Consider the following 20,127-nt stretch of genomic DNA (forward strand, 5'->3'; position numbering starts at 1 on the left):
TCCTGTCTTAGTCTTTTATCTCTCCCCCTCTCTTCTCAGGTGCTCTCACCCCAACTTCTCCTTGCCACCCTCCCCTCTGGCCAATCCCCTTAATTCCCTTGGACATTTTGAGACCAGCAAGGAACAGGAGAGTCACAGTGGGGGTACTTACTCCCTCCTCAGGCTAGAGGGACTTGAGTGGACTGCCCTCCCAAAAAAGAAAGGAGTGAACTGCCCCACAAAGAAGAAAGGAACCAGCAGGGTTGGGTCAGGCCTCTCCTTCCCACCCTTTGGCATAGAGAAGCTCTGCACAGAAACCCACATGCAGAACTGGAAACAGGGCTCCAGCTTTAGAAAATAAAGTGTTTGTTTATTATGAAATTAGAGATGGAGGCCCCTCCCCTTCCTCCCTTTTTCCCCTTCCCCAGCTGCCTCCCTCTTTCCTTTCCTTCCCCTCCCCTCCCCCTGGGGCCTGGGAAGCACACAAGACAATGCCCAGAGCTGGGATGCCCAGGGCAGGCCAACAGCTGCAGCTGCGCAGAGCTCCAGGGAGGCGGCCATGTGGGGGGCTGGAGCTCTTGCCCTGGGAGGTGGGCTGGCACCCTCTCTCTGCTGGAGGCCAGTGGAGCCAGGATGAGGCCATGAGTGATGGATGGAACCATGCGGGCAGGTCTGTAAAGACACGAGAGCCAGGGGTTCTAGGCAGTGAGTGGAGGAGGGCTTCAGGCCATACCTCTGCTCCCTCCTCCCCCTTAATTAGGGGCACTGACCTGGGACCAAACATCCCCCTGCAGGAGGGTGGGCAGCAGTGGCTGGAAGTTTCTCTTGCTTTTTGGGATGGACAACAGAAATAACTGAAAAGCCAGTCACAGGGACCGGAGAGAATGCAGGCAGATGTGGGCAGGAGACAGACACAGAGCATGTGTGTGGGCAAGGGAGACAGAGAGAGGGTGTGGGAGAGATTTGGAAACGGGCAGACAAAAACAGAGTCACGGAGAGAGTGGAATCACAGTGAAGGAACAGAGAGATTCAGAGTCGAACCACACAATCCAGACCCAGACAGGAGAGTGTTACAGAAAGAGACAGAGATCCCTGGAGGGAGACAAACTAACGACTTGGGAGAAGGGAGGTAAGAAGGAGGTTGCCCTGGGGAAGCCGGGAAGAGGGACACCGGGAGGAGAGGAGGCCTGGGGGGCTCGCCCCCAGGCTGCTGCCGCCTGCCTGGAGCCCAGGGGGTGGGGGCTCACTCAGAGGGCCTGTGAGGGGTGCCCCACCGCAGCGGGCAGGGCTGGGGCCCGCTCTCAGGGGGCCGGGGGCTCCTTGGCCCCGTACAGCTCAGCCAGGGTGCGGAAGAGCGGCCCCCAGTCGTCCAGCGGCTCGGCGGGGCCGAGGGCGCCCCCCGCCTCGCTGCCGGAGCCCAGGGAGCTGAGCGAGCCGCAGGAGGAGCCACGGCCCTCATAGCCGTACACCTGCACGGAGTCGTAGGGCGGCATACTGGGATCGTCGTCCGCCTCACGGAGCCGCAGCGCCAGGAGCTGCGCCACGTCGGCGGGCCCGGGGGGCCGGGGCTGGCGGGGTGCCCGGGCCCGGGGCAGGACGTCGCGGCGCGCTGGTGGCCCCGGGTTCAGCGGGGCCGCCCCGTCGGGGTTCTGCAGGGCGCTGATGTCGAAGGCCTCCGTGTCCTCTTCGCCGCCACCCTCGTCGTCATAGGTGATGATGTTCTCGCGGACGTCCTCCTCCTCCAGCACCATCAGTGCTTCCTGCTTCTGCCGCCGCAGGGCCACGAAGAGCACCACCAGGGCTGGGAGAGAGGCGCACACAGGCCCGCTGAGTCTGCGGGGTCCCCGGGAGCACGGTGGCCTGCTTCCTTCCGGACCGCGCGCAGGTTGGGAGACAGAGGAGACAGTGTGGCCCGGGGTGGCAAGACCTGGGTTTGACACCTGGCAATCCTCGTCTGGGGCCTGACTTCACCCTGCACTCGTCGGGTGATTGTGGGAAGTTGCTTCACTTCTCTGAACCTCTTTGACCCTTAGAGGGCTTGTGTAGATAACAGGGGAAATGAATTTCCCCCTTAGGGCTGTTGAAAGGATGAATCCGAACTAGCACAAGTGATGTGCCGGGCACCATGTGCCGCCCAGTCAGGCTTCAATAAACGTTTTTTAAGGCTTCTGGCTAGCATTGTGGGTTGGTAATGTCAGGGACGTGAGGCCAGAGCTCTTCTCTTGGACACACAAGGGAGTGGGAAAATCTGGGCATGGGGCTTCCTTCAATCCCTAGGGGGGGGGATTTCCCCAGATCCAGGGACCTGGCCCCTCTCTCGACCCCCTGCAGGCTCAGACCCCACATCGATGTTCCGAGGTGGCCAGACTCACCAAGCAGGGTGCCCACACAGGTGATGATGGCAAGCAGGGCCCCAGTGCTGAGACCGGCCGGTGAGAGCTGAGCCTCGGGCCGGCAGGAAGCCACCGAGCCATCGGGCCGGCACCGGCACACGCTGACAGTCACTGTGGCAGTGCTGCTCAAGGCTGGCTGCCCCCAGTCCCACAGTTCTATGGGAACCAGATAGGGTGCCTGGCGGGGTGGAGCAGGGCGAGAGGGCAGCAGCAGGCTGGCGGAGCCATCTGTGGGAGAGGGAAGGTGTGGGGCCCCTTCCTGAGACATGGTCCCAGTAGGGTGGGCACAGCCCAGGGAGACAGCTTCCCATGGGGAGGGTTGGCAAAGAGCAAATGTGTGCACATCCACATCTACCTTCTGTCAGGTGGAGGGCCCAGATGTGGGGGCGGCAGTGAGGCAGGCCAGGCTAGGGGATGGTAGGGGAGCAGGAGAGCAGGGAGGCCACCCACCTCGGTTGTCACGGACAGTGAAGTTGGCATCGGGGCCCAGAGGACCTTGAAGGGAGACACGGCTACTGTTGCCCACCTCATCTCTGTCCAGGGCCCGGATGACCTGAATCAACTGGGAGGAAGAAGACAGGCCTTGTATGGAGTGGGCACTGGGAGGTCTTAAGGTCCCGAGCCCTCTGCCGCAGCGGCTCACCTGGCCGGGGACTGCCGAATCACACACAAAGGTGTCATAGGGCTCAGCCAGCTGGGGGGCGTTGTCGTTCTCATCCAGGATCTGGATGGCCACTTGCACGCGGGAGGCCTGTGCGGAGCTGTCTGAAGCCAGAACATGACACACACAGTAGTTTACACACAACATGCACGGTGTGTGGGCATAGATGCCCCATGTAGCGCCCAGCATATACACGCGTCACGTGGGCACACATGGGGCAAATGGTGTGAGACGAACGGAACAACACCAAGAGTATACAACAACATTCAGGTGGGAGCCAAGATAAGTGCAGTGCGGAAGGTACATTCCATGGGGGGGCGGAGCACCCAGGACAGGCATACGTGTGCCGTAAGTGAAAGGCAGACAGAAGGTGCATACAGGATGCATGCAGGCCACAGTCATGAAACAAACGCATTCATACCACGTATTCGATGTACACGCAGCATTTACAACAAATACAACATGCGTGGAGTGGGTGTTGGATATACACCGTGCATTCAGTGTCACCCCGACCCAGGGTCGAGAGTATGCATTTTCATTCATAGTACCCGCGAGACAGACAGACAGACACACACACACAAACACACATGCCCCATCAACGGTAGGAAGGCTACGGTATAGCCATGAGTAGCACTTAGACTTGGCCTAGGGGAGCCAGGCCAGCCTGGGCCACAGCCAGACACAGGCCCCCTTCTTCATGCGACCCTACATCAGGTTGTTCCCGTCATCACCCTGACTTGCTCCTCACTGCCAGTGCTATCCAAGGAAGAATGGAAGACAGGTATCCCTGCCCAGGCTGGTGCTCACTTCTCCTGGCTGAGCCTCCCAGACTCTTTAGTCCTCTCCCAGGTGGGGAGAGAGCTGGCTGGCCCCGGGGAGAGGGCCAAGGTCCCAGCCTGTGCAAGGGAGGCTTGCGTGGGCTCTCTGGCTAAGGGTTCGGGGCTCCATTCCTTCTCTGCAATAAGGGTCCTAGGCCTGCTAGTTGATCTTAGGGTTTGCTGGAGAGCAGGATTTGGTGGGAGGGTGAGAAGACAGAGAGGGAAACACACACACACACACACACACACACACACACACACACACGGCTAGCAATGTATACACAGGCAACTCTCAACACTGCATACACACAGGGACATTCACATGGACAGACATGCATGCAACGCCACGTAACACACAGCGACGGGGCCATAAACATGACCTTCTACACATAAGAGGTAACATGGTGGCAGGGATAAGTGCTCTGACTCCACAGCCTCATAGGGTCTCGGGCTTTGCCCCTTCACAGCAGCATGACCTTGGGCAGCTACTTAACTTCTCTTTGTCCGAGTCTCCTTATTTTCGAGTGGGGAAGTAATCGTACCTCCCTCCTAAAGCTGTAGTGGTGATTACATTAAGCGATCCACGTTTGGTACTAATGTGTACGCAGTAGAACAGTACTTGGTACATAATAAGTCATAAATTCTTTGTCCGCGAACACTCACAGACACAAAACGATACCTACAGCCACCTGTACCGATGCTTATATACCTCTAATTACACATTCGCACAAACATTCTATCTGCTCAACTACACACACAAATACGTGTGGGTATATATGAACTGTTACACACATGGAATTATACACACGTAGGTCTGCACTCACATGTGCACATACATAGAGCTCTTCACTGCCCTGTACAAACATCTCATGAGCACAATGACAGTTCTCAGAGACAGGACACAGAAGGCAAATGCAGGAGGCCCTGGGGTGTGAGCAGGAGTGATAAGGGGAGGTTCCCACAGGGAAGGGAGGTGTCCCTGCCTCCACAGGCCACGCAGCCCAGAGCCAGCCAAAGCATGCTGCTGGCAACTGGTGGCTGACAGGGGCAGGAGCTGGCCCTCTCCCCTGCCTTGAGGGCTCTCTGCAGGGCATCCCGGGGAGGGGCTGCTGGAACCCTCCCAGTCGGTCTCCAGAGGAGGGGCCCAGCCCCACCCTGGCTTCAGCCTGAAGCAGACAGCAGGACGGCAGGGTCTGCCAGGGTGCAGATTGGGGTTTCCCAGGACTCAGGAGTAATTTGAGGTTTCCCAGTTGGGGAAAGTCAGGTATGGGAGTGAATTTAAAGTCAGGGCAATACACAGACAGATGCATTGTGCCCAGGCCAGCCCAGCCTCAGAGACCAGGAAGCCTGCCTGGCAGTGGTGATCCAGGCTGGGAAGGCAGCCCTGCACACTGGTGAGGTCTGGTGGCAGTGACTGCCTCCCCCTTCCCCCCTCAGGGACAGCTCCTCTGCCAGGCGCCTGCAGCCTCCCCCGTCTCCTGGAGGTCCGGGACTCCTCACCGAGCTCCGTGGCCAAGACCGTGAGGTTGTGCCAGACTCGAGCCTCACGGTCCAGAGGCACCACCGTGCGGATGGTGCCGTCTTCAGGTTCGATGGAGAAGCAGCGCTCTGGATCCGAGTGGGGGAGAATGGAGTATCTGGGGAAGATGGAGCGGAACTGGAGGCTGATCTGTGGGCAGCGCTGGAGCTTGCTGCTAGGCCTCCCTCCCTTCTGTTCGTCTTGCTGGGCCTCTTGGCTCTTCCGGACAGAGGGCCCGAGCTCACGGGGCTGAGTATGCCCAGGGTACCCAGAGCCATGATTCATATTAGGGTCCCCTTAAAAGACAAATGGCTTGGGGAAGTTATGGACATTAAACACCAGTCCTAAGACTCAGGGGGACTGGGTTTCCTGGTGGGGGAGAGACTGAAAGAGGTGGAAGGGAGTAAACAGCCTGTCTTTCTGACTTTTGGGCTCTATTCTAGGGATCCAGAGACTCCAGGCTAGCTCTGCCTCAGACCAGCTGTGTGACCTTGGGTGAATCATTTAACCTCTGTTTACTCAACCAAGATGGGAGTGACACCAGCACCTCCCTCATTTCCGTGGCCGGGATGCTGAAAGGTGGGAAAAGCAGCTCTTCTCAAGGCAGACAAATCTGGATTGGAGTTCCAGCTCTGCCGCTTCCTGACTGTGTGACCTTGGGCAAGGAACTTAAGCTGTCCGGGCCTGGCCTCTAAAACAACTGGGGACGACCGTACCTACTTCACAGGCCCGTTGTGAGAACTGAATGTTCCCAAGTGGGTAAAGTGTGCAGCGCCAAGGGAGTGACGGGTTGGGTAGCCAGTCATCCAGCAAGAGCGCACATCAGATGACCTTGCATCTGCTTGCACCGCCACTGGGAGGCGCCACTGCTATCCTCCCAGAGGGATGGGTGGAGCTGGGGGGGCGGAGCTAGCAGAGCCCTCCAGGCCTTCCCAGACCCTCAGCCCTGCTGGGAGGGAGACCTCTGCCAGGAGGTGCCCAACCTCGGTGGGAATAGCCTGCCACTGGTCTCCTCCCCTGAGGCTCGGCCCTTCCCCTGCCCCGCCCCAGCTCACCTGATCCGGCTGGCTGGGGAATCTAGGTCCGCTGCTGAGACCTGGCCCACCAGCGTCCCAGGAGCTTTGTTCTCAGGCACTGCCAGGTGATAGGCAGCCTGGGAGAAGGCAGGTGGCTCTGGGGCGTCCTGCACAGCCACGCGCACGGAGGCCACGTCCTTGAAGGGCCCTCGCCTCAGGTAGGCTGGATCAATGAGGGTGTTGGTGGCCTCCACGCGGAAGGAATAAGAGCGCCGGGTCTCAAAGTCCAGGGGCTATGGGGAGAGGAGGTGGAGTGACTGAGGCACATGGAGACCAGGGCAGGCCCCAGCTCCTGGAAGTTGAAAGGTCCCCTCCCCAGCTTCCAGTGCTCCGCCCTCCTGAGAGGAGATGTAGGCACTGAGGGGCAATGGCCATGGTGGTCAGGGTGAGGCAGATTACTTAGCCTGGGACCCTAGGTCTGCCCCCACCTCCATCATAGATGGGCTACACGAATAGTCCTGAGTCAGGCTTTCCCACTTGCTCGCCCCAGTCCCTCATCTGAAAGAGGACGAGATAACCGTGTTCTCTAAGCTTCAATGCAGTGGTCCCAAGTCTGTTCCAGACCAGTTAGAAGGGAGCCTCATGGGGCAAGAGGCAGTATGAGCAAGTGTTAGCAGACAGGAGGCTAACCTTGCGGACAGCGAGGAGCCCGTCTCGACCCTGGGAGTCCGTGCTGATGCTGAAGGCTTCAGACCCCTCTCCATCCAGGATGCTGTAGGCCATGAGGGCGTTGTCCCCCAGATCTGGGTCCTGGGCCCGCAACCGGCCCACCAGGGTGCCTGGCCCAGCCGTCTCCACCACAGAGAACTGGTATAGGCCTTGAGTGGGGACGGAGGGGAGACATCTTTAGGTCCCCAGCCCTCCTCCTTCTCCCAGCACTTCCTTCTCTTGGGGTCTGGCTGGGGGAGGGTGGGGAGGGAAAGCTTCTCTGGAGGCTGTAGGGGGTGGGGGCAGGCAAAGGACGGCTCTGGGAACAGCACTGGCCCCTTACTCTGAGGGAACTTGGGGGGGTTGTCGTTGACATCGCTGAGGGTGACCGTCACTGTCGTGCTGCCCGACAGCCCCCCCATGTGGCCGCCCATGTCCTTGGCCTGAATCACCACCAAGAACTCCTCCTGCGTCTCCCGGTCCATGTTGGGGATGGCTGTCCGTACCACTCCTAGGGAGAGACGACGGGTTAGGGGGTGCCTGTTTGCATGGCTGCCCTACCAGGCTCCGAGCTCTAGCCTCACCAGTCTGGGGGTCCACAGAGAAGAAAGGCAGTCCATCCAGCACGGTGTACACAAGCTTGGCGCTGTTCCCGTAGCTGGGGTCATCAGCATCGTGAGCAGTCACCTGGATCACTGATGTCCCTGTGGGGGATCCCGGCACCCCACTCAGCAGGGGCAGGGCCAGGTGGGAAAGAACAGCAAATGAGGGGGACCCAGACACGAGAGCAACGCGGGAAGGAGAGGTGAGGGTGCTCCAGGAGACGAGATCTGGGATGGTCAGAGTTGGGGTACTCACCAACATTGGACATCTCAGGCACCGTGGCGTGGTAGGGCCCAAGGGGAAAGATAGGTGGGTTGTCATTAATGTCTTGCACCTTGATGATAAACTCTGACGGGGGCTCCAGAGGCCGGTTGGAGGCTCGGTCCACAGCTTGGGCCAGGAGCACGTACTGTGCCTTCTCCTCCCGGTCCAGGCTCTTGGTGACATGGATATTGCCTGTGGCCTCATCAATCACAAATACAGTGCCTGCCCCCTCCCCGGTCAGCAGGTACTTGGTGCGGCCCTCGCCCCTGTCCACATCCGAGTGCAGCTGTAGGGGTCAGGGAAAAACGGCAGCAGGTTCCAAGCATGGGGACAGAAAGGTTAAAGAGTCTAGGTTTATGACTGGGTGGAGTGTTGGGAATCCTGAGGGACCAAGGTCGTTGAAGAAGTGATGAAGTTGTAGGGTTGGGCCTAAGGGCCTTGAGAGTCAGGGCAGACCTGGGGAGGGCTGGTCCTTACCTTACCAATAAGGACAGGCTCTGGACCCGCATATTCCTCAATGACAAAGAACTGGTTCCACACCCAGCTCCTTCGGTTCCGCAGCAGCACTGGTCCTGGGCCCCCCCGGGACCCTGCCCAGGCCCGGGCTGGTGCTGCCAGGCGCCCCATGCAGCCCCAGCCACCTAGCCAGGCCAGCAGGAGCCTCACCAGGCCCCACATGTTTGGGGTCCAGCCAGGGCTCTGGTCACTGTCCCCGGGTACTGAGGCATGAGCTGGCCGGGCCAGAAGGGCAGACGCGTTGGGGCTACCCCATGGATCCACACCTGTAGGGCAGGTAGCTGTTCAGGGTCAAGGAAACCCTTAACTCTCCCCGTCCCCCAGCCAAAGTTAGAGGCTGAAGATCAGACCTCCAAGGAACCAGACACCCCACTGCCCAGAACCCAGACTGAGACAGAGCAGACAGTCTGATCCTTCCCTCCACCCAGGCTCTGCCTGTATTCACCTCCAGCCCTACAAGCTGATAAATCTCTGACCAGTCAACTCTGAATAGAGAAGCGAGGGAAGAAAACAGGAGGGGAGATGCGGGGTAGGTTTGGAACCCCAGATCTGGCCCCTGTTATTCCAGGTTGGCCATGCACCCCGGGGGCTGGAGGCATTGGGGACTACCAGGGAAAGGGCTTAAAATCCAGGGGCTGGGACTCACGGAGGTGTGGTCTCAGGGTGTCTGGGGTCAGGCTGAGCTAGGAGAAGGCGTGCAGCCTTAGACAGGGTTGAGAGCCTGTGAAAGTCCCTTCTCCACTGGGAACCCTACCTCTCCCGAACCTGCCCCCAGCCCACACTGCCAGCTGAAGTCCTTGGAGGGGGACTGGGCTCCTGAGGCAGAGTGGGGGGCCCCAGAGCCAAAAGAAGAGGGTGTAGAGCTGGGGGCAGGGCCAAGAGGCTGAGAGAGGAGAGCAGAGACTACAGACTCAGTGTTAGTGATGGTGAGACCCAGACTCAGGCACTGTCCGGCACAGACCGAGACAGAATGGCAGCAAGAGACAAGGAGAGAGATCAAAGGAGGCAGCCTGGGTGTCTGACAGGCAGAGAGGAGTCATAGGTAACAGGTTTGGGAATGGTGAGGGTGGGTGGCAGAGGGGTTTTCTGCAAGTGATGGGCAGGTGGGGGGCAGCCCTCAGCAGCAGGGGGTCAGAGCAGGCCTCTGGAACTTCGATCTGAGACGGGGGGGGCGGGGGGGGGGCGGCGGGGGTAGCCAGGAGGGGCTTCAGGAATGGAGCCAGAGAGAGGACCCTTCCCACTGCTGTCTCCTCCCTCTCCTCCTGGGTGGGGGGGTGGGGGGGGCTCAGGTAGCTGTGGCTGCTGCCCCTCCTCCCCCAGAGCAGACACACACCTGCCAGTCCTTTCCCTCCCGGGGGAAGAGGGAAGCCGGGGACCGAGCCGGAGGCAGGACGAGGAGAGGAAAGGGCTGGAGGAGTGGGAAACAGGATAGAGGCAAGGAAAGAGGAGGCGAGAGGGGAAGGGACAGGGGAAGGAAAGGAGAGCGGGAAAAGGCAAAGAGAAAGACAGGAAAGGAAAGGTAGGGGAAGGAAACGGCAAAGAGGAAGAGGGTGTGAAGAAAGGGCAAGAAGGAGAGGGAAGGGGCAGAGGAGGCAAACTGGCAGAGAGAAGGAGGGTGAAGAGAAACCGAGGAAGAGGAAAATGGGGAAAAGAGGGAGAGAGGTGCGGGGGAAGAAGGGAAAGAGGTAGAGCGCGGGAGAAGGGAACCGGCAGTGGGCTCCCAGCCGCGGAGCGCACCGCTCTTAAGACACCCGCAGGCTGCGGGCCCCCTGCTGCCCCTTCGCGGGTTCCCGATCCCGGGCTCCGGGACAGGCGCCCTTACCTGACAGTGCCGAGGGGCCCAGGCCGGCGGGGAGCGTCCCCGCCAGCCCCCTTCGCCGGGTCCCAGGGGCGCAGCCCCGATCCGATCCGAGCGGGCGCCGCGGCTCCGCTGCAGGTCTGAGCGGCCCCGGCGAGAACAAGGGAGCGAGACGGAGGGGGCGGGGGAAGGAGGCTCCGCCTGCGGAGGAGCGAGGCGGCTCCGCGGCGCGCGGGAGAGAGCCCAGCCTCCGACCCTCCCCGGCCAGCCCGGGCCCGCGCGGCGGGGGTGGGGGCGGCGCTGCCTGGCCGCCGGGCGCATACAGATGCGGCGCCCCTCCCGGGCCGTGCCCGCAGCGCCCGGCGGGGCACTCGGGCGGGAGGACGTCCAGGCCCCGGCGCCAGGCCGTCTCCGAAGGGCTGGCGGGGAGGGTGCAGCCGGGAGCGCCGAGCGTCCCCGCACGTCCCCCGCCGCGGGTCGAAAGGCGAGCGCGCGGCGAGGCGGGGAATTAGGCGCCGGCCGCAGAGAGGCCGGGCTCCCGCTCCCAGGGCAGCGTCTGGGGCTGCTGTGGACCCCGGCGGAAAGGAGGCGGCATTTGGGGAGCCGGTGCGCAGCACCACAGCCGGCCGACTGGGGAGCGCTTAAGGCCGTCAGAAGGGTCCAGGGAGTTCGCAGGCTGGGCCCAGGGAGCAGGTCAGGGACCGAGGCACGACAGCAGCGGGAGGGGACGGCGGTGGGGAGTGGAACCTTTTTGGGAATCTCATTTACAGGCTCCCACTGAGCGAGTGGCTGCTGCCCCCTGGCGGCCGCTGTGGGAGGCGCCTTGTAGGTGGCGAGGTGACTAAAGGCCTCTAACCCGGGACTGGGGAACCTGGTCTGGGACCCTCCTCTTCTCAGGGGTCTTCCCCTCTGACCTCCTGGAGGTGGGGGGAGGGGGGTTGGGATTGGTGGGAAGACGCTCTGTGGTGATGTGGATAGACCAAGACAGAGATGGAGGGTGGGAATTTCCTGCTCCAGGAAACAGCAGCCTGCCTAAACTAGGGTATGGAGCGAAAGCAATGGTGCCTCAGCGCTGAGCCATCCTTTTCAATTCAGTTTGGCTCTCCCCAGGCCCTGCCCAAGGAAAGTCAGTCACACACACTAGTTAAAACTAAGTCAGATTTTTATTATTTTTCCATAGACCACATCATTTAATAATAAAAAAAATAAAAATAAAAATTGAACAAAAGGAAAAGGTGGATATAAAGTGGAACCGGTGGGCAGGAGGCAAGGGCTGCAGGACAGAAGAGACTGGGAACTGCAGGGGCCCTGGGACTCAGGAGGAGATGCTGATTCAGCTCATAGGTGACCCAGTCCTGGCCCCAGCTGTTCCCAAGAGGGGGTTTTGAGTACCCAAAGGAGGTGGTGAGCAGGATGGAGGAAAAATGAGAGGTCTGGGGCTCCTAGCTGTTCCCCACCTCTGGGCCAACCACCTCCATCCCTAACCTAGCTCTTCCCTCTCAGACTCAACAATGGGAAATGAGAGGGAGGAGAGGGCTAACTCCCAAGAGATAGGTTATGGGGGTGGGGCTTTGGGGGGGGAAAGACAGCCACTGCTCCATTTGGTATGTGGGGACAGGTGGCAGCCATACTTGAGCACTGGGTAAATGGTGTGAAAGACCCCTGGTTCTAGGGCGGTGGAGATTGTACCTATCCCTCTGTGGCCTCGAACCCCCCAGGGCAGGGTGGCTGATGCCTGCAGCTCTCCCTCATGTGTTCCTGGCTAGCGGCGCCCACCCCGGTCCCGCACAGGTGTGCTCCGACTCCGGCTCCTGCTGTGGCGCTTGGTATCTCTGCGGTCCCTCTCCCTGCCTCGCTCTCGGTCCCTCTCCCTATCCCTATCTCGATCACCCCTGTCACGCTCCCTTTCCCTCTCTCGCTCCCTGTCCCTCTCTCGGCTGTGCTCTCGACGCTTCTCCCGCTCCAGCTGTCGGTTCCGTTCCCGTTCTGCTTCCTTCTCCCGCTCCTTTTGCTCTTCCTCTTCTTGCTCCTTTCGCCGCTTCTCCCGTTCCTTGGCCCGTTCAGCCCGCTCTGCCTCCTTCTGAACAATCTGCAGCAGGTAGCAAAGGCAGAGAAGAGGGATCTCAGCCCCACTCACGCCAGTCCCACTTTGTCTGTATGTCCCTGGACCCTGCCCTAGCTCAGGATCATTGCCCACTTTGCCGTTAAGCAGGAACGGGGTTGTCTGCAATCACATCTTTGTCTCTGGGCCTAATCCCTCCAAATGTTTGCCTTTTATACCCACGATAGGCAGCGGGCACCATCCATGCCCCATGCCCCGCCTTTGGTATTTCCCTAGCTACTCAGATGTGAACAAACTACTTTTCCCTTCAGTGGAGTACACCAGCCTCAAATTCCCAAAAAGGCTCATTACAAAGAAACTTAAATTTAAAAAGCAAAAAATCCTAGGGCTGCCTGGCTGGCTCAGTTGGAAGAGCATGCAATTCTTGTTCTTGGGGTTTTGAGTTTGAGCCCCACATTTGCTGTACAGAATACTTACTAAATAAATAAAAATTGAAAAAAAAAAGGGCAAAAAATCCTAGAAGCAAACAGAAAAACAAAGAAATGGTTTCTCAGCTAGCTGAAACCAATTTCCAAGGATGGTTGGCACAGTCAGCTTCCTAGATGCACAAACCCAGTTCCTGTCTTCATGTTGATCTTCACACTCAGGTTTGGCTTCTCTGTGGCATAGTCACCTGGTTCTTCAAACTGCCTTACCTTGATGCATCGTTTCTTCCCTTATTATCCTATGCCGATACCTGGGCCCTAAGCATGCCAGTAGTCAAGTGCGTCTCCCTGCACCGCTGTGAGGCCTGGCTGCTACTCGGAGTGGAGCATGAAGTGGGCACTCACCTGGCTGTCAGTCAGCGGGAGCCAGTAGATGCAGGGAGCTGCCTTGGTCTTACGGAAAAGGTCGTCCAGCAGCTTGGCAGGCGGTTCCTCCTGAGCTTTCTCTGAGGTGGAAGAAAGGGAGTCAGACCTTATGCCCTATGACCCTGTGTCCCATCCCATTTGGGTTCCTTTCCCACCTACTAGCAGGTATGTGTGTCCCCACAGCTAAGTACCTTTCTTCTCACTCTTCTTTTCTTTAGACTTCGCACGTTCCTTGCGGCGGCGGTCACGGGACCGTGATCGGGAACGGGGCCCTTCTCGAACTTTGTCCCGATCCCATTCACGCTCTGATCGAGTTCGCTCCCGCCGCTCCATTTCCCGTTCCCGCTCTGCCCACTGTTCCCGCACCGCCCGCTCCTGCTCCCGCTGCTCTGCCCGGGGGTGCTGTGGTGGCTGGGTTGGGGGTGGGGGCGGGGGGTGCAGGGGCCGTGGTACCCCCTGCTCCTCTGTCTTAGTTTCAGAGGGACGGTCCACCAAGAGGCCCCGGTGATAATCCAGCTGTGGGTAGAGGAGGGACAAGGACAGTCAGGATGGAGAGGATAACACTCCCACTGAAGGAGCCCAGGTTATCAGGGCAGACAGATTTTGGAGCCCCACGGTCCAACAAAAGGAACCAAGGGGTAGGGAGAAGAGGGAGAAGGAATCTCAGTGACTGCAGGTTTGGCCAGGATCTCAGCTGGATTCTAGCAGATAATGGCCTTCCCTGCCCCTCTCCTCCTTCCTTTCCCTAGGTTTCTTACCTCATCTTGCTCGGCGTAGTCTGCACAAAGGAACTTGGGATTGGACTGGGGCCATTTGACCCCATGTAGAGCTGTGCGAGTGGCAACTGCTTCCTCTACTGTTGAGTACTGGTGGAGGAAGGGAGAAGGCAGAGGGTCACAACAGGCCTCAATCCCTCCCACTTGCCACAACGCCCTCGAACCTGCCCACATTGGTTACAAAAGGAAATATGCGCCACAACCTAGAAAATCAGCTTCCTCCCCTCACCGTTACAAAGCAGTGAGATTTGATCTTGTCAATCCAAAAGGCCTCTTCCACCAGAGTTCCCGTCCGGCCCAACAATTCCTTTAGTTGGCCTAAAGTGAAGGGGCGCACCTGCCAAGGAAAATGGAGTTTCCAGGTCTTGAAGAAGGCAAGAACACTCCTGTAACTAGTCTTCAGCTTCCCCAAGTATCTGGCACAGGAGTACAACTTCAGAGTGTGGGTGCAGAGGGGGGAGTGTGAGAGGAGCGAAGAGCAGTAACACTAAGGGAGACACTATGTGCCAAGCCCTCTATAAATCCTCCAGACAGCCCTGTAGGCTCATACTTTGTCCCTATTTTTCAGATGAGGAGACTGGCTGTGAAAGATTAAGTCACTCAATAAGTGAGTAACTGGCAGATCTAGGACTGGAAGATTAAGTAACAGGAATGCAAAGCTCAAACTTTTAACCACTGAACAAGGCGGTGCTGTGGGAAATGACTCCAACTCACCAAATTGGAGATGTGGACGATGTTACTGATCTTGCCCCGGGGTGGGGAGGGCACCTGAGCAGTTCGGACTGGGTCATCAATTGTAATGGAAACTCCAGACTTTTGCTGGCTAATGGAACGTCGAGTTAAAGTATCTCCTAAAGTCACTATCAAAAAGAGCATATGAACAGATTTCAGCAGGGAGCAAGGCTAGCTCTCTTACTTCCGCTACTGCCTTTCTCTTACTCCCTACCAAGCAGTCACTCTTCCACCCAACTGTGCTGAGTGCCTACAATGTGCCAGGTACTGTCTAGGCAGGGCGCCTGGCTGGCTCAGTCAGTTAAGCTTCTGCCTTCAGCTCAGGTCATGGTCCCAGGGTCCTGGCATCGAGTCTGTTTCGAAGCTCCCCGCTTGGCAGGAAGCCTGCTTCTCCCTCTCCCTGCCACTCTGCTGACTTGTGCTCTCCTATCTCTGTCAAATAAATAAAATCTTAAAAAAAAAAAAAAAAAGGTGCTATCTAGGCAAAGCTCCTCATTATAGAGATTCAAAGATTCAAACCTAGCTCTCAAGCAGCTTACTAACTAGGAAAGGAAGGTAAAACAGAGATGCAAAACACTAGAATAAAAAGCAGGAAACATTAAAGGCTTTTAAGAGAGGTCCAAATAAAGTGCACTGGGGATTCAGGGAGCTGCGGGCTTGACCCACCTTTCTTTACTTCATGCTCCACAGGCGGGGGCAAGGCCACCTCTACTGAAACCTGGGGAGGTATAGGGGGTTCTGCTTCAGGTTCCTTCTCTTCTTCCTCTTCTTCCCTTTGCCCATTCTCCTGGCCCTCTGCAGGAACTACCTGTAAGGTATCAGATAATCGAGGAACTCTTAAATACCAAACTGGCCCATTCTTCTCCGCCTCTGGTTTCCTGAGAGAGGCTGGGACAGTCAACCTAGCATGTTCCTTCCACTAGGGGAAAAATTTCATTCTCCTCCACTGGATCCTGGGATTATGAATGCCTCAGCTCTGCCATGAGGAAAACGAAGGCAGAAGTGGGCAAATTTTTTCTGTATAGGGCAAGATGAGAAATATTTTTAGGCCTTTTGAGTCATACACTCTGTTGCAACTCTTCAAGGAGAACGTTGCAGCACTTAAGCAGCCAGAGATAAGAGTAAATGAGATGGTGTAGCCCTGTTCTAATAAAATTTTCTTTATTATGGACAAGAGGTAGGATGTGGTAATCTGCTGACCCCTAAAATCGCAATTAGCCCAACCCTCCACAGAGATGGCAGATCTCCCTTCCAGGACTCTAGCCTGGCTGCCTACTCAATCCACTGCCTGCTCCCCTGACACTGAGTACAAGAGCCTTACCTGGGTGACAGTTCGGCAGATCTTCAGCCCCTTGTCATGGGTTCCATCATCACCATTACGCTCTGTCTCATCCTCAGAGATTCGGGAGTCATCAGCATGAAGATCCACAATAGCCTCCTGCCCCACCAGGGGTTTGATGTCGGGGATGAGGCTCTGGGACACAGATACCCCCCACCCCGTTACACTGGGCCCGTGTCTACTCCCACCTCAATGTGTCTCATCCTCCCCTCCCTGGCTCCTCCCACCTCACCTTGAGTGACTCAGTGGTGATACTGATGGAGGGTTTCTTCTGTGTGGTGGCTGTGCTGGCTCCCCAACGCCGCTTCCGACCAGGCTGGCCCCCCTCTGTGTCACTGTTTCCAGCTGGCACCCCCTTGGTAGCTGCTGTCCCCAAGAAATAGGACCGAACAGTTAGATGGTCTTAGGTCCTCCGCTGGTTCACACCATTAACACCTAAAGACAGCCTTCGACTGGAATTTCAGTAAAAGGTTTATTACTTAAGGAAACTGTATTTGGGGATTGGGGAAACCATGCTTCAGAGTGAACAATAAAAGGACTGGAGCCACTTTCTGACCAATAAAAACTGCTGTATCTCTGAAGGCAACGAGGGATGGTTAACTAGGGTGGTGAGCAGTTTAAACTTTTAGTGGCAGAAATAACTAAAGTCATGGGGAAGACAGACTGAGCAGGACAGAGAATGCAGAAAAACAAGGCTATGTGATACTGATGTCTAAGTAAAGTTTAAGACTGTGTCGTGATCTGATCATGCTTTAGGTTCACTTTCACACTATGACTTCACATTAAGTTATAAAGATCTATCACACTTTTTCGATTTAGAGTTCCTCATTGGGAAAATGATAAAAATGTTACTGTTTGAGGTGTGAGCACTCTCCTTTCCTCAGACACTCCCTCAGAATAAAAGATAAACGGATAAACATTATAGAGGAGTCCCTCAAACCCACTGCTGGTTCTGAGGGTTCAGGTATCTGAAAGAGAAAATGCACGCAGGGCTAGACAGGAAACTGTGAGACACCTTATAGTGTCATTAGTTAAGAAAGAAATGTGACCTGGGGAAAATGACAAGGATTATCTGAAGTTTTGAATTTCAAAATGGAACCCTACATATGCCAAGAAGATGTAGATTCGTTGGGTGGAGGAAGTGGGGTGGGAAGGGATGACCCAAGAATGCCACTGAGAGTGAGTGGAAACCTATTTCTCTATGAACTGATTTTTATGGTACTCCTGACCTTTATCAGGGATTTGGGGCTAGACTTACAGACAACGGAGATCTTCCTCTTGAATGATTTGGGCAGCGAGCTCTGTATAGAGAAGAAAAGGGGAGAAAAAAAAAAAAAAAGAGAAAGAGACACACCCCACAGAGAGGGGGGAAGGAGGTTAGATGGGGCGGTCTTAGCACAGGCTCCAAAGACACAGAGAGAGAGAGACACAGAGACAGACAGAGACCAAAACAGAAGCGGCAAACGGCAAAAACGAAGCAGAATCAATGCAAGTTAGAGAAAAAAATAAAATCAAACATCACAGCAGGGGAAAGTCATCTAGTCCATACCACACCTGTGTATTAGCTTAACCAGAAATAAGCTGGAAGAGGAATTCAGGAGCCTCCCAGCCCTTTAAAGGCATAGGTCTTGTCCTCTTCCACTGTCTCTATGGGTCAAGAGGGTGCCAAACCCAACAAGATATGCCCAGAACTGGGTCATCTAGTCCTCCCAGGTCTTCTTGCAAACTCTCAGAAAACATGAGGAAGCAAGGAAAACCAACTTTGGGATGATCACTACAACAAGGTAAGCCTCCTCTCTTCTCAATGCCCAGCCTGACATCCAAGGACTATGGTTCTGATTTACTGGGACAGCAGACTGTTAAGGCTGTCCATACCCCTAAAGGGCAGAGCAGCACTAGACCCATCAAAGAGGATGCTCCTGAGCCAAGTGCCAGGAGAAAGACTCTAAAGGTGCCTTTGGTAAAGGAAAGCTTTTTTTTTTTTGAGGGGCAAACTGTCCCCAGGGAGTCTCTTGGCTTTTCAACCCACTATAAAGAGCTCTACCAGAGCCTTACGGTTTCCTCTCCAACCAAGGCTTAAGCCTTAGGAGCTCTGCCAAGGATCAGAAACTCCCAAACCTGCCTTTGAGCAAGTTTTTGCCCCAAACACTCAGTGGGAGAAAGACTCTGGATAGAGCAAAAAGAGGGAGAGAGAGAAAAGGGGATTAGAGTATTTTCAGATTTCAGTGCTTATTTCTGGAAAAACTAAGACCTACCACCCTTCTAAAGGGTAGGGCAGGACCCTCTTGATGAAATCCCCTTTCCCCATCCACCCCCCAGCCCCGTTTGTGTCGTCTAACCAAGTCTCCTTGGTCTCCGTTAAGGGCCAACCTGACCCCTAGCCGGGCCGCTCTCGATGGGTAAGTTAGTGAGGAAAAAAAAAAAAAAAAGAAAAAAAAAAGAAAAGAAAAAAAAAAAAGAAAAGAAAAAAGAGTAAAGAAAGAAGGAAAAAAAAAGGTCTTAATTAAAACAGGAAAAACATGAACCAAATAAATAAATCCAATAAAGAAATCAGAAAAATAAAGAGAAAATAATCAAAATAAAAGATTAAATAAAAAGAAGAAGAAGAAAATAAAGAAGAAAATAACTAGGAATATGACAAATGTTCCAGGTACCATCTCACACCTGGGATCTTCAGTTCAGCCAATCGCACCTCACTGTGTACTGTATCTAGTCAACCGCCGGTCCAATCAGAATGAGCCCTCCCTGCTAGGCGCTGTGCAATTGGTGGGGGGTTGGGTTGGCAAAAAAGGTGGGCGCACGGCGTGGTGGTCAGCACGGCACTGCCAGAGTCCTCCCAGGGGCGCAGGGGGGGCGGGAGGAAAACGTGTGGGGGGACGCTGCCCAGTTTCCATGATGTCAAGACAGTTCACTGGTGGTGGCCAGGCTCAGCGAGGGGTACAGGGGGAAAAGGGGCAGAGACATCAGTCCCAGCCCTGTAGGGGCATCATCTTGCAGTCCCTGATGAGATGGCCTGTGAGCAGCAGGAATGGTCCTGGCCTTTTATCGTGAGAGGCAGGCAGGACCCTATGTCCACCAGTGGCAAGATCCAGCAATACCACCACCCAATACTTGGAATCCAGGTGATGACTCCAGAGTCCCTTTCTCCTCTGCCTGTAAATGGGGAAGGGGTCCTCTCACCGAGTGGGATCATGGAGCCTCTGATGAAGGCAGCCTGGGGGCAGTAGGTGGAGAGCCCCAGGACCTGGCACACATTCAGCAGCAAGGTCAGAATACTTTTCTTCTGAGAGTTGTGTGTGGCATCTCCTCAGGGACTCCAGCTGAGACAGTGCTTCCAGTCAGGTGGATGGATGAGCCCCTGCCTCCAGGGATGGAGGAGAAGTTGGAGCAACCCACATGCTGCCCTTCACCATGGACAACAGGGACCAAAGGAAAGTCCATCTGATGAGCAAGTGGTGATACATGGCTGGCTGTCATCAGCATTAAATCCCTGGGCTCAAACCTAGACTTCTCTGCAGGGCTCCTAGTCGTCACAGCTTAAGCCGAGAGCCTCCACTCGGTATTTTACAGCATGGCACTGTGATCACAAACATTGACTCTTTAGGAGATCTTGGTGCCCTAGATGGGAATCCCAACAGTCTGTAGCAAACAAGGCAACCCACAGTCCTCAAAAGGGTAAGGGCATGTGGACAGGCGCCCCAGCACTGACACAAGCTCTTCTTGGGGTGTCCCAAATAGGGAGATGATGCAAGTCCACCCCTTTCCAAATGCTTTTTGCTTTCTCAATACAAGTCTCTCCAGAACAGTGCTCTTCTTGGCCCCCTGATGTAAGCAAGGCAGGGAGGCAAAAGGGGGCCCATCACAGGATCCCATATACATGCCCCCCTCTGGCCAAGACACCTGGATAGCAGACTCGGCTCTGATTGGGCAGCTCAGTAGCAGCGGGTGGGTCCAGAGGAAGAGGCGGCATCAGCGATTGGCCAGTTGGGCAGGGTTATATTTTACGGGCGGATTACCGTACATGAGGTACTTGGACAAAGTTTTACGGGGAAGAAGGACCTTGTAATAAATAATATTCTGCACATCAAATCA

General features: G+C 56.1%; 2 protein-coding genes across 5 annotated transcripts in view; both read right to left on the minus strand.

The window, feature by feature from the left end:
- Positions 1-350: 350 nt before the first annotated feature.
- CDH24 (cadherin 24) lies at positions 351-10,589 on the minus strand. Of its 2 annotated transcripts, none has more exons than XM_047737750.1 (13): positions 10,300-10,589; positions 8,439-8,743; positions 7,953-8,247; positions 7,679-7,798; positions 7,438-7,605; positions 7,077-7,264; positions 6,426-6,679; positions 5,352-5,488; positions 3,016-3,137; positions 2,823-2,934; positions 2,352-2,600; positions 750-1,780; positions 351-651 (listed from the first exon to the last, which is right to left on the minus strand). In XM_047737750.1, the coding sequence occupies exons 2-12, from the start codon at positions 8,637-8,639 to the stop codon at positions 1,281-1,283; spliced, it is 2,346 nt and encodes a 781-aa protein (XP_047593706.1). In that variant the 5' UTR covers positions 8,640-8,743; positions 10,300-10,589; the 3' UTR covers positions 351-651; positions 750-1,280. The 2 variants fall into 2 exon arrangements, with proteins under 2 accessions (XP_047593706.1, XP_047593707.1); XM_047737751.1 differs by having other exon boundaries at positions 7,953-8,133; positions 10,300-10,588.
- Positions 10,590-11,419: 830 nt separating this feature from the next.
- Positions 11,420-20,127, minus strand: part of ACIN1 (apoptotic chromatin condensation inducer 1) — a 34,894-nt gene continuing 26,186 nt past the window's right edge. For 2 of the 3 annotated variants that reach the window (XM_047737747.1, XM_047737749.1), the window contains 10 exons: positions 17,294-17,336; positions 16,268-16,401; positions 16,018-16,170; positions 15,363-15,504; positions 14,679-14,824; positions 14,194-14,301; positions 13,947-14,054; positions 13,380-13,704; positions 13,168-13,268; positions 11,420-12,364 (listed from right to left, as the gene is read on the minus strand). In XM_047737747.1, the coding sequence (XP_047593703.1) occupies positions 12,038-12,364; positions 13,168-13,268; positions 13,380-13,704; positions 13,947-14,054; positions 14,194-14,301; positions 14,679-14,824; positions 15,363-15,504; positions 16,018-16,170; positions 16,268-16,401; positions 17,294-17,336 (1,587 nt within the window). In that variant the 3' untranslated portion in view covers positions 11,420-12,037. The remainder of the gene's footprint in view (positions 12,365-13,167; positions 13,269-13,379; positions 13,705-13,946; positions 14,055-14,193; positions 14,302-14,678; positions 14,825-15,362; positions 15,505-16,017; positions 16,171-16,267; positions 16,402-17,293; positions 17,337-20,127) is intronic. The other variant, XM_047737746.1, reaches the window with a different exon arrangement.

Source organism: Lutra lutra, chromosome 7 (assembly GCF_902655055.1).
Source record: "Lutra lutra chromosome 7, mLutLut1.2, whole genome shotgun sequence".
Taxonomy (NCBI): domain Eukaryota; kingdom Metazoa; phylum Chordata; class Mammalia; order Carnivora; family Mustelidae; genus Lutra; species Lutra lutra.

What these genes read in the sequence shown, in the direction of transcription:
- CDH24 (XM_047737750.1), bottom strand. Translation starts at nt 8,639, where the DNA reads ATGTGGGGCCTGGTGAGGCTCCTGCTGGCCTGGCTAGGTGGCTGGGGC. An exon ending in AGCCTGTCCTTATTGGTAAG is followed by an intron (nt 8,248 to 8,438) that starts GTAAGGACCAGC and finishes TGACCCCTACAG; the next exon opens with CTGCACTCGGATGTGGACAG. An exon ending in TCCCCAGCCAGCCGGATCAG is followed by an intron (nt 5,489 to 6,425) that starts GTGAGCTGGGGC and finishes CATCTTCCCCAG; the next exon opens with ATACTCCATTCTCCCCCACT.